Source organism: Mandrillus leucophaeus, unplaced genomic scaffold (assembly GCF_000951045.1).
Source record: "Mandrillus leucophaeus isolate KB7577 unplaced genomic scaffold, Mleu.le_1.0 Scaffold192, whole genome shotgun sequence".
NCBI lineage: Eukaryota > Metazoa > Chordata > Mammalia > Primates > Cercopithecidae > Mandrillus > Mandrillus leucophaeus.
This window is the reverse complement of record NW_012101943.1, coordinates 3,324,568-3,336,701: the sequence shown is the minus strand read 5'-3', so window position 1 is coordinate 3,336,701 and position 12,134 is coordinate 3,324,568. Positions and strand designations below refer to the sequence as shown.

At 42.0% G+C, this 12,134-nt stretch overlaps 1 protein-coding gene across 1 annotated transcript in view; it reads right to left on the bottom strand.

Moving 5' to 3' along the window:
- The window catches only part of SYNE2 (spectrin repeat containing, nuclear envelope 2), a 405,169-nt gene that overhangs the window by 90,263 nt on the left and 302,772 nt on the right, over positions 1-12,134 (bottom strand). Inside the window, exons 71-78 of the mRNA XM_011978327.1 lie at positions 10,885-11,016; positions 9,622-9,774; positions 9,293-9,502; positions 7,550-7,651; positions 6,198-6,317; positions 5,853-6,053; positions 3,663-3,836; positions 1,898-2,029 (exon numbers count right to left, since the gene is read on the bottom strand). Coding sequence (XP_011833717.1) covers positions 1,898-2,029; positions 3,663-3,836; positions 5,853-6,053; positions 6,198-6,317; positions 7,550-7,651; positions 9,293-9,502; positions 9,622-9,774; positions 10,885-11,016 — 1,224 coding nt within the window. The remainder of the gene's footprint in view (positions 1-1,897; positions 2,030-3,662; positions 3,837-5,852; positions 6,054-6,197; positions 6,318-7,549; positions 7,652-9,292; positions 9,503-9,621; positions 9,775-10,884; positions 11,017-12,134) is intronic.

Sequence of the window (12,134 nt, the reverse complement as noted above, 5' to 3'; positions counted from 1 at the left end):
TTACCATATTGGCCAGGCTGGTCTCCTGACCTCAGGTTATCCGCCCACATCGGCCTCCTAACGTGCTAGGATTACAGGCGTGAGCCACCACGCCCAGCCTAATTTATCGATTATATGCATGGAGACAGTCTGTACACGAGTAACTAGGCCGAACCAGCATTTGAGCACAGGTTTGTTCGACTTCAAAGGCCACACACAACTGACCCCTAGGTTCCACGCCCCACAGACGACGGCTGATCAAGATGACGACATCTGTCAGAGTCACACAAACCTTTCCTTGACTCTGAACTGAGAACGGCCTATGAAGTCCATATGTGAGATGGGCTTTATGAGATACGTCTTCTTTAGTCTGGCAAATTCATTTAAAATCTTAGAACAATTTTTTTCTTTTTAATATTTATGGTTACTTCTGGAGAAAACAATCACACTCATATTACTTTGGCTAATATTAGACTGTTGCTTAAAATAATAAGCCTTAAAATAGTGTTCTCAACTGCATTCTTTCAGCTGTTTAGACGCTACCTTTGGTATCCCTAGACTAACAAAGAGCTAAACAGTACTCCCATCACCCCCACTCCCACCCACCCCAGAGGATCCAGATTTACCTTAGAGTTAGGCTCAATATAATTAATAAGGTGGCAATGAGACCAACTGTAGCCTTCCAGACATCTAGGGAGTATAAATACAGTGTCCCAGCCTCTGGAAAATGTTCTTTATAGAGGCTAAAATATCTCCACGGAAGAGAGAGCCCTGGAAGTATTTCCTGCTTTCATTTTCCACCTAGTTCATTCAGGCGATAAATGTGCTTTTGAAGTTTTAAAGTTGATATTTGATAACTGCCACTGGCCGTACAACTCAGATTCTGACGGCATATACTCTAAAGTTAAAATTAGAAATTTTAAGTTCCTGGTGAGAAGACTTAAAACCTGTTTTTTATCTTGTTAGTCATGTTCTCAATGCCACTTCAAAACCATTTTAAGATTTTATCTTTTCTTTGGCACCAAAATTAGAGACACAGAGACTGATGACAATAATACAAAAAGTTACACACAAAAAGTTTAAACATTTGAGGGTTTTTTGTTTGTTTGTTTTGAGATGGAGTCTCGCTCTGTCGCCCAGGCTGGAGTGCAATGGCGTGATCTTGGCTCACTGCAACCTCCACCTCTCGGGTTTAAGCAATTCTCCTACCTCAGCCCCCCAAGAAACTGGGATTACAGGTACACACTGCCACACCCAGCTAATTTATTTTTATTTTTATTTATTTATTATTATTTTTGTATTTCAGTAGAGACAGCATTTCACCATTTTGCCCAGGCTGGTCTCAAACTCCTGAGCTCAGGCAATCCACCTGCCTCGGCCTCCCAAAGTGCTGGAATTACAGGTGTGCACCACTGCACCCGGCCCGGGATGTTTTTATAATGCTGGTGGCAGGTAAGATTATTGTCTCTCTCGTGGGCTGCATCTACTCAGGACTTCACTGTAGGAATAAAACTAAATATATGTTTAGAGGCCGAAGGCTGACAAAGTTATTTCCATTCTTCAGCTCATTTCCATACTAGTAGCTCATTGGCATTCACTTCCAGAGACAGGTGGAATTGGCTCGATTATCTACGTTCCACAGATTAAAAAACTGAGGCTTAGGGACAGCAAGGTCACAGAGGTGATAAGTGATGGAGCCACGACTCAGATAAGGTCCTCTCCCCTACGCCAGACTTGTGTTTATGCTGAGGAGTTCACATTCAAATCTGCAGTCTCCCTGAATACATTCAACAGTGAGCTGTATGATGAACGTTTTGTTTCAATTCAAACCTTCAAAACCAAGCCACTTAGTCAAAACAAATGTAAAACACAAAGTGCTATGGACATGTCTTTGATAACTTAAATGGAAGAAAAATACCTGGTAAAACGAAATCCTTTCCACTAATCTTTCCTCTGTCTCTTCCACCAAACTCACAGAGGGCAATGTAGATATAAGAATTTCCAGGTCCTTTTCAAGAGATGCATAGTTTTCATCAAATTCTTCCCATTTCTAGAGAATCAAGGACATAAAATCAATGGAAGCCTTTACTAGATTGGTTCCAGATAACAACACAATTCATCACCAAACAAAAATGAACACCAAGACCATACAAAATTAAAGCACAGATTCCAGGTGTGTCAGAGACGTAACCCACTCTGGTAAGCGCTCATCATCGAATGGAAAAGAATTCCATTGCCTTTGAGGACAAGGTTTAAAAAGAATCTCAGTTGGCATTTAGTGTTTTATGCTTGTCTTGTCAAACTGGGTAACATGACTAAAGGAGTAATACAATGAAGTTAAAGTGATACTCTTAGCAACTCTGTAGAGACCTCAGAGCCACAAGAGACCCTTTCTCTTACTAGGAAAGGGAAAGAGCTAAATTTTAGACCCTTATTCAACAGAAGCTCTTATTAGGCTGCTCTTGCTCTCCACGCCCAAGCCCACGCCCATCAAACCCCCACGCCACTTGAAGCATAGGTCTGCTCAGGGTATCTTTGAGGAGTACAGGCTTACACGTCATCAGGGGAGAACAACTGCCTTAGCTCTAGTCTTGTCATCTTTCAGCTTGTCCCGTTTTCACAGACGCCCACCCCTAGGATCCCAACACACCACAGAGCTGAGTTACTGACTCCAAACATCATCTGTTAGAAAAATAACCATCTCACTCATTTCCATATCTATTCACATAGTGGCTCACTTAGCTTTTATAGAACACTCACTGGGTCCATGGAGTCTTTTTAAAAAAACACCACGACATATTAGAAATATCAACTTGACACACTAACTAGAAAATAAATTTTGTTAGCAAAAAATAACACCATATTATATTATCAAGTTAAACATTTCCTTCCTTCTTTTTTTTTTTTGAGACGGAGTCTCATTCTGTCACCCAGGCTGGAGTGCAGTGGCACATCTCGGCTCATTGCCAGCTCTGCCTCCCGGGTTTACACCATTCTCCTCCTTCAGCCTCCTGAGTGGGTGGGACTACAGGCGCCCGCCCCCATGCCCAGCTAATTTTTTGTATTTTTAGTAGAGACAGGGTTTCACCGTGTTAGCCAGGACGGTCTCAATCTCCTGACCTCGTGATCCACCCCCCTCGGCCTCCCAAAGTGTTGGGATTACAGGCGTGAGCCACCGCGCCCAGCCTCCTTCCTTTTTTCTTTATTTCCTTTAAGTACTAACATTGGCTATGAAAGGCTGTGAGGGGAATGCCTCAAAACTGAGAAGGAGCTTTATGCATGCTTATTTTTTTTCTTTGAATTTAGACAAGATTGTCATTACCCATTTTAGAACAGCTGGGCCTGTTCTCTTGAAGAAGTAGTTTCTAAACCAGTAACTGTTTCACCCAAATGATCTCATTCAAGGTCTCAAAGTGCTTATCGTTTTGCTTATTCATACATGAACCTAAAAGGCAGAGAGACGCAGTACCATCCCAAATCTATGTACGAGAAATCCCAGCCAACCTTTCCTTCAGGGAGTGGCCTCAGAACCTGAGCAGGGGTCCACATTCCACATTCCTCACTGTCAGGCTTCCATTTAACTATAGCTTAATGATAACTAGGTACTTCTTCTCAACACCTGGGGTGGTGATGGAAAATCAGGAATTCCCAGCTTCAGTACAACGTTTACAGAACCCAAATACCTGCAACAAACTCCGTAGCTTCATACCACGTTGGCGTGACTTTTCTTCTAGTATTTTAACTTCTGTTATTTGTTCTGCCCAAAATGTCTCTCTCTTTTGCAATAAAGAAGGAAATACTTTGGCAGAGTATGCTTGGATCAACAACATGTCAGCAACAAGCTTCTGGAAAAAAACCTATGAGATGGAGAAAGTTTTAATATTTATTTTGAAATTGTGAAAATCTTAAAAACCAAGTTACTTCAACTTTATATCCAGTTATTTTTGTTTTAAATCCAAAATCCCAGGACATCCATGTAGAGTCAAATTGACCAGCCTGGCCAGCATGGTGAAATCCCATCTCTACCAATAATACAAAAATTATCTGGGCATGGTGGTGAATGCCCGTCATCACAGTCATTTGAGAGACTGAGGCAGGAGAATCATTTGAACCCAGGAGGCGGAGGTTGCAACGAGCCGAGATCATGCCACCGCCACCGCACTCCAGCCTGGGCGACAGAGCGAGACTCCCTCTCAAAAAAAAAAAAAAAAATCTCTTAGTCTTTGAACACTAGTGGAACTTCAATGAATTATAAAGAAGTATTATCCTTAAGTGTTATTTTCCACTAAATAATCCATGTTAAATGGCAAACATTTTTGTCAATTTCCAGATAGAGCTTTCTAAATCAGTTGTTTTGAGTCTAAATGCTACAAAAAGATAGAAGCCAGTTAGGTGTGGTGACACACATCTATAGTCCCAGCTACTCAGGAGGCTGAGGTGAGAGGATTGTTTGAGACCAGGATTTCGAGGCTACAATGAGCTATGATTACACCACTGCACTCCAGCATGGAAAACAGAGTGAGACCCTGTCTCTTAAAAAAACAAAAACAAACAGACAAAAAAAACAAAAAACAGATGCCACTGTGGCTGATGAATTTCAAGACAAGTTGGATGGACAGACGTGCAAACTCAAGCAGCCCGCATATTCAAAAGACAGGACGCCTTAACCTTGGCTTTAACTTCCACTCAAGAAAATGACGAAATAAAGGGGATTTGCTGATTTATAGGAATCCTGGACATAAAGCTTCCTGTATTTGTATTTGAACTTCAAGAACCTTTCAAGAGGAAGGCTTTATTTCACCTGGTTCTTCTCCATTTACTGCCTCCTCCAGTTGTCTGTAGGGAACCCTCCGTATTATGTGAATCCCTTCTCTTAAGCCTTGAAAATGACATATACATAGAGACGTTTACAAAAGCATCTAGCAAGGGGCCTGACACACTGTAGATAATCAACATTATTTTCTCCTCTTCCCCTCCATCCTTCATACAATATTTGCCTTTCATCTTTTCTTAGACTAAGTTCTACCTTCCAAATGCTAGACCGTAAGCTTACCTCAGGTAGGAACTGTCTTACACATTTTTAATTATCAGCACCTAGATTACTCTTTATCTTTAGCTGGTGATCAAGAGGTTTTTGTTTAATGAAATGAATTTTAAAAATGAACGGATTTATTATAGTCGTATACTACATAATAATATACCTTCTGTTTGATTCCAGTTCTTAGGAAAGTCTTTTCTTCTTCTTTTTTTTTTTTTTGCTGTGTCACCCAGGCTGCAGTGCAGGGGCGTGATCTCAGCTCACTGCAACCTCTGCCTCCTGAGTTCAAGTGATTCTCCTGCCTCAGCCTCCTGAGTAGCTAGGATTACAGGCACCTGCCACCATGCCCAGCTAATTTTTGTATTTTTAGTAGAGACGGGGTTTGACCATTTTGGCCAGGCTGGTCTCGAACTCCTGACCTCAGGTGATCCACCCACCTTGGCCTCCCAAAGTTCTGGGATTACAGGCATAAGCCACCGTGCAAGGCCAGGAAAGCCTTTTCTAACTTTCCTAAGTCACCTTCTGCTATTAAATGCTCTCATAGAATGGATCCTCAATTTAATTTGTTTGAAGACTTGTTGATAAATGTCTATCTTCTCAATCAGGTGAAAGCTCCATGAATATAAGGAACTGTGTCTGTTTTTACTCATAGCCCAAACTCCCAGCATGTACCAGGGTTCCTTGTACACATTAGGCATTCTAATAGATGTTTATTAGAAGGATGAATAGCTTAAATTTCAACAAAGAAGAAAAATGGATCCTTTCTGTTCACATTCAGAAATACCTTAAGATTTTAGTCTATGAAGGGGACATCTGACCCACATGTCTGTCTCACCTTGTGATTTTCTATTTGAGCCTGTAACGCCACTTTACTTTTGGTTTGTTTTAAGTGGTCATGAGCAAGCTTTTCCTTCCCAATCTTCACCAGTTCTACCATGCCTTGCAACAAAGCATCTTGCTGGCTCTCAGTGATGAAAGGACTGCTGAGTTCTGTGTACCTGGCTCTTAGCATTCCCCACATACTGTCAAGTACATCCTGAAAAGAGAAGAGCAGGTGCACAAATGCATTTTCATCCAACCGGGGCAATAACTGAAAGACAAATCTACTCTGTTGGTGAAAGAAAAGAATCTGACTCCTCACAATCACAGTGCTGAGTCAATGTTTTCTGCTCAGGCATACCTCTAATTTGTAAACCTCCTGGAGTAAAACGTAAGGTAAATGAAGCCTCTCCCCTTCATCTCGTAGTTTGACCACTCGGCTCTCAGCGTTCTCCAGCTCCACTGTATATCCATCTGCTTTCTAAGTGAGAGACAATACAAGAAAAGAAAACCCTTCAATATGTCAGAGAAGCACACATAGTCATCTAAAAAGAATTAAACAGTACAGAAAGGGATGAAGGGAAAAACGAAAATCCCAGTTCCTGCTTCCTCACCTCTCCTTAACAATCTTCCCAGAGGTTCCCAGTTCCTAACATGCTCCATACCAGTAGGGGTATACGCGCATATCCTTAAACTCAATGAACTGCACCACAGCACTCTGTCCTGTGGTTAGCATTCCTCACTCACCAGCTCTTCAGCATCTCTTCACATCAGTATACACATATCTAGCTCCTTTGAAACAGACACACAGCATGCTATTGTTAAGGGTGTACCCTGCTTTTGTATCAGTCAGCTCTCAATGGACTTTTAGGTTATTTACAGTTTTTAACTCAAGCAGAGCTGCTGGGTCCATCCTTAAATATTTATGACTTATTTATTTATTTATTTGTTTAGAGACAAAGGTCTGGCTCTGTCACCCAAGCTGGAGTGCAGTGGCACAATCTCAGTTCAGTTCACTGCAACCTCTCCCTCTCAGGGTCAATCAATGATCACGCCTCAGCCTCCTGAGTAGCTGGGACTACAGTTGTGTGCCACTGCACCTGGATAATTTTTGTATTTTTAATAGAGACAGGGTTCACCATGTTGGCCACGCTGGTCTCGAACTCCTGGCCTCAAGTGATCCACCTGCCTCAGACTCCCAAGGTGCTGGGATTATAGGCGTGAGCCACCATACCTGGCCAAACTATTTATCTCTATGCACTTATCTTATATCCTTAGGAGGAGTACAAGTTCAGCACCTCAAACAGTGCCTGAACATAGTGGATCCTCAATTAATATTTGCTAAATAAATGAAGTCAAATGATTGCTGGAAGAGAGAGTATTTATGTTTAAAATTCTGATATACAGACAAAGGATCCCCAGGGCTCCCCTGGCAAGAGGATGAGGGTCTCATTTTCCAATATCCTTACCAACAGTGGACATACACATTTTGTCATGGTTGACAAGTGAAAATGGTCTCCTGTTGTTTTAATACATCGTGCTTCAGAAAATTAAGAGATGTTTTTAAAAGGTCAACATAAATAGTTTTCACTTTTTATTTACGTACTTAAGCCTTGCTGCTGCTCACAAAGGAAAGTAGTTCAGAAGCACGGCTTAAACGCAAAGCTCTGTGGTTCAAAGTTCAGTCAGTCTGGATTATTTTGACTTGATTACCTGAAGCTGTTCAGCAACACTCTGGCCACTGATTTCATTCAAAGACTGTTGTAAAGATGTCTTACTCTTAATGAGCTGATCATATAATCTCTTTATTTCATTCTGTAAGATAAATGCAGGAAACTGAGCAATCTCGTTTAGGCCTTCATTATCTTTTTGTATATTTAGTTGGTTTTTATAATTTTTGTGACATTTGAAATTTCAAACAAATACAAAAATAGAGAAATCCCCATTGTATCATCATTAAACTTCAACAATTATTGATTCATGGCTGACCTTCCTCCCTCTACATCCTCCCTCCAGCTCTCAACTGTACCTAATCTCCTTTCCTTCAGGCTATTTTGAAGCAAATCCCAGGTCTCAAGTCATTTCATCAGTATATGTTTCAGTATATATTTCTAAAAGATAAAGATCCTTCTCTTTAAAAATACTCCAATATACTCCTCCCCTGCCATCAATAATAATTCCTTAGTATGATTTAACTACCCAGACAGGATTCACATATTCTTAATTGCCTATAATTTTTCTTTCTATTTCAATGAGGATCCAAATGAGGTCCGTATGTCATGATGGATAAGTACATCTTAGATCTCTCTTAATCTGCAGAATCCCCGACCACGTTTCTTTTCTGTTTCTTGCATGTGTGTGTGTGAAAAAATGGGTCATTTGTTCAGTACAGTTTCCCACAGGCTGGATTTGGCAGACTACACTCCCAGTGTGCTGTTTAACCTGTTCTTCTTTTCTTGCGTCTGTTTTACTTGGATTCTAGAAGCTTGGTCAGATTCAGGCTTGATTTTTATGGGCAAGCCTCATTATAAATAGTATTGGGTTTCATTTCTTTTTCATTAGATAATTTTAGTAGCTTCCTAACTCTTCTACCTGCCTGGAGTCTCTCCCTCTCCAATTTACTTTAGACAACTGCTGGAGGAATCTACCTGAAACATACACGGATTGTCATTCCTTACCTCAAAAGTGTTAATGGCTCCCTCTAGCCTAGAAAAACAAATACAAATGCCACCCCCCCATTTTAATTGTTAAATGGCTAAATGTAATACAAGAAATTAAACATTATGTTAGTTCACCCCAACAAATTCATACTCAAGACTCTATTTTTATCTTTTTTTTTACTTTTTTCTTTTTTTGAGATGGGATCTATGATGTCGAGGCTGGTCTCGAACTCCTGGGCTCAAGCAATCCACCTACCTAGGCCTCCTAAGGGCTGTGATTACAGGCATGAGTTACTGCGCTCAGCCAAGACTTCAAAAAGGGCTTCACTTTCTGTTTTCTTGAGATGGAGTCTCGCTCTGCTGCCCAGGCTGGGTGCAGCAGTGTGATCTCAGCTCACTGCAACCTCTGCCTCCCAGGTTCAAGCAATTCTCCTGCCTCAGCCTCCCAAGTATCTGGGATTACAGGCACGCGCCACTATGCCTGGCTAATTTTTGTATTTTTAGTAGAGACAGGGTTTCACCATGTTGGCCAGGATGGTCTCAATCTCTGGACCTCAGGTGATCTGCCTGCCTCGGTCTCTCCCAAAGTGCTAGGATTACAGGCATGAGCCACTGCACCCAGTCAGGGCTTCACTTCAAATGATCTCCAACCATGAGCAACAAACAGAAGAGTCTCATCATTTTCCTTAGTAATTCTTATTAACAAATGTCACCAGGGATAGTAATTAATAGGCATTAGGGGTCCATGCTGTAACTTAAAACAGTGCTAAAATAGGCTGTGTGCTCGGAATCATACCTGGTAACTGCAGTTGTAATCGAGGCCAGCCTTCAGGCACTTGCTTCTATAGACAGCTGCAGCCTGAGTGTGCTCCAGGCAGACTTGAAGGTTGTCAAAACATTCAAGGAGCAAGTTGGTGTTCTTGCCAGGCCAAGTCATGGCTTTCAAAAGATCACCCTTCTTGTCACTCAGTGCTAAATAAAGTTTCTTCAACTCAAGAGCCAGTGTCTGAAGTGGAGAGGAAGGAAGACAATGAATGAGCTCTGACCTCAAGAGGCTTCCACTCAGGCTTAACTCACGGGGCTGCTGTAATGGCCAAACACATGGGTTTGTGAGAAGTGCCCTACCTCGCAGTGCACCTGCTGGCCAGAACCATCCTCCCTGTAAAGCCTGGGCATCTCCAGCATCTCCTCCACACTGCTGAGGCACTGACTGAGGGTCAGGAATAGTTCAAACAATTTTTTATCCAAATGGATGCATGCTTCTTCTGTCATATTTTCCTGAATCAAGAGGAAAAAAGAAAAAGAAAATCAGGATACCTTTGCCTTCCTAGACCTATATTTTGCCTAGTTTCCATTATAGTTTACGATTTATGTTATGCTTCTTTTGTAATAAGTTGCTTCAAACACTTTGTGAACTAGGTAGCAGAACAAATAAATAAACTCACGATGTTAAACTCGGAGAAAAACGAGTTTAAGAAGCTCAACATTAGGTAGTTATTTGAGTACTGAATGGGATTAAAAAGCCATAAGATGAAGGATCTCTTAGCAGGGCGATCCAGGTGAAAGTGTGGTCCCAGATAAATTACACTGTCTCCTTTACCACTGTTTCCCACCCTCCACATTCCAATGTAGGAGAAAGCGGTTAATGAAATCAAGTGTAGCCTGGAGAAGGAAAAGAAGTCAAAAAAGAGAAGCCTGAAGCGGTTGATTACAAAGAGTGGGTACAGTGTCTTAAAGACAGGAGCAGCCTGCAGAGGAGGGAGAAGTGTCATTTATGAGCCAATTGTGAGAATCAAGGCTTAGGTGTATGACTCCAAGCACGTCCCCAGTGTCGTGCATTGGGCTTGGTGAGTCTGGGAGCCACAGATCTGTTTTAGCATAAGCTGCTGGGGTCACCTCTTTTACTTTACCCACAGCTACCCTGAATTCTTGAACAGTTACAAGTAGTTTAGGGGCATGCCATAGCTAGTCAGCACTCCAGCTTGGGCCCTATCTCCTACTCTCTTCTCTGATGGACACCGCACATAACCTAGCAAGCTCAGTGTTAAGTCTGCTCAGCGTTGAAAACCATGCCTATACTCCCTCCCTACTCTTCTCCCTCACCCTTCCAATCCCAGATCACCACTGCAGACAGAACTCATCAATCATGATCCTCTTTCCTGCTGATCCTGGACTCAGAATCCTTTGCACACAGTCCCTAGGAAATCATTACAAAATTTATTAGAGTTCGCAAGCAAGATCAATTCTATTTGCAATCCTAGGACCCATTCCACTGTGTGTCCTATGACTTGTTCTGTGACGACAATTATGACCAAGTCACAATGATGGTATCTCCTTTCTTTGTTTATATTACTGCAATGAGGAAAATACATCGTGTGCAGCTTCTACCTGTGTCTGAAGGTTACTTGCTTCTTGGCGCAGGTCTTCAAGTTGGGTGGTGTAGGTTTTCAGTTCTTCAGTTGTTGGGTATCTAAAGTTATACATACTCACACTGGGTAGAATACCCATATTTGTGGAAACCTATTTGACAAAGGGAAACTCTATTAGTGACAGTTTTAGACTCTGCTGATGTTAATTAATTAATTTTTTTATTTTCAAGATGGAGTCTTGCTCTGTCGCCCAGGCTAGAGTGCGGTGGCATGATCTCAACTCACTGCAACCTCTGTCTCCCATGTTCAAGCGATTCTCCTACCTCAGCCTCCTGAGTAGCTGGGATAATAGGGACCAGCCACCATGCCCGGCTGACTTTCGTATTTTTAGTAGCGACAGGGCTTTGCTGTTAGCCAGGCTATTCTCGAACTCGTGACCTCAGGTGATCCACCTGCCTCAGCCTCCCAGATTGCTGGGATTACAGGCATGAGCCAACATGTCCAGCCTGCTGATGTTAATTTAAATAGAAAAAGATACCTTAGCATGCTGTCTTCTGAGTCATTTTCTTGGTGAGCATTTTTGTCTGTCTTGTCATTTATAAGAAAAAATAATTAAATTAAGTTTTAATATTTTGGACAGCTTTGAAAAGTCATGACTAGTTATATTTAGATACTTGAGGGTTCATTTAGATATCAAAATGAGAGGAAAGGCCAGGTTCAGTGGCTTATGCCTATAATCCCAGTACTTTGGGAAATAGAGGTGGGAGGATCCCTTGAGGCCAGGAGTTCAAGGGAGTTCAAGATCAGTCTATACAATATAACAAGACACTTTCTCTACCAAAAAAAAAAAATTATAAAAAAAATTTTAAAGTAGCTGGTCATGGTGCTACACACCAGTAGTCCTAGTCACTCGGAAGGCTGAGGCAGGGGGATCATTTGAGCCCAGGAGTTCAAAGTTACAATGCGTTTTGGTCATGCCACTGCACTCCACCCTGGGTAACAGCGAGAACCTGTTTCTTTTTTCTTTGAGACAGAGTCTCGCTGTTGTCACCAGGGCTGGAGTGTAATGGCGCAATCTTGGCTCACTGCAACCTCTCTCACCCGAGTTCCAGCAATTTTCCTGCCTCAGCCTCCCAAGTAGCTGAAATTACAGGCGCCCACCACCATGGCCAGCTAATTTTTGTATTTTTAGTAGAGACAGGGTTTCACCATGTTGACCAGGCTGGTCTCGAACTCCTGACCTCAGGTGATCCACTGCACCTGGCTGAG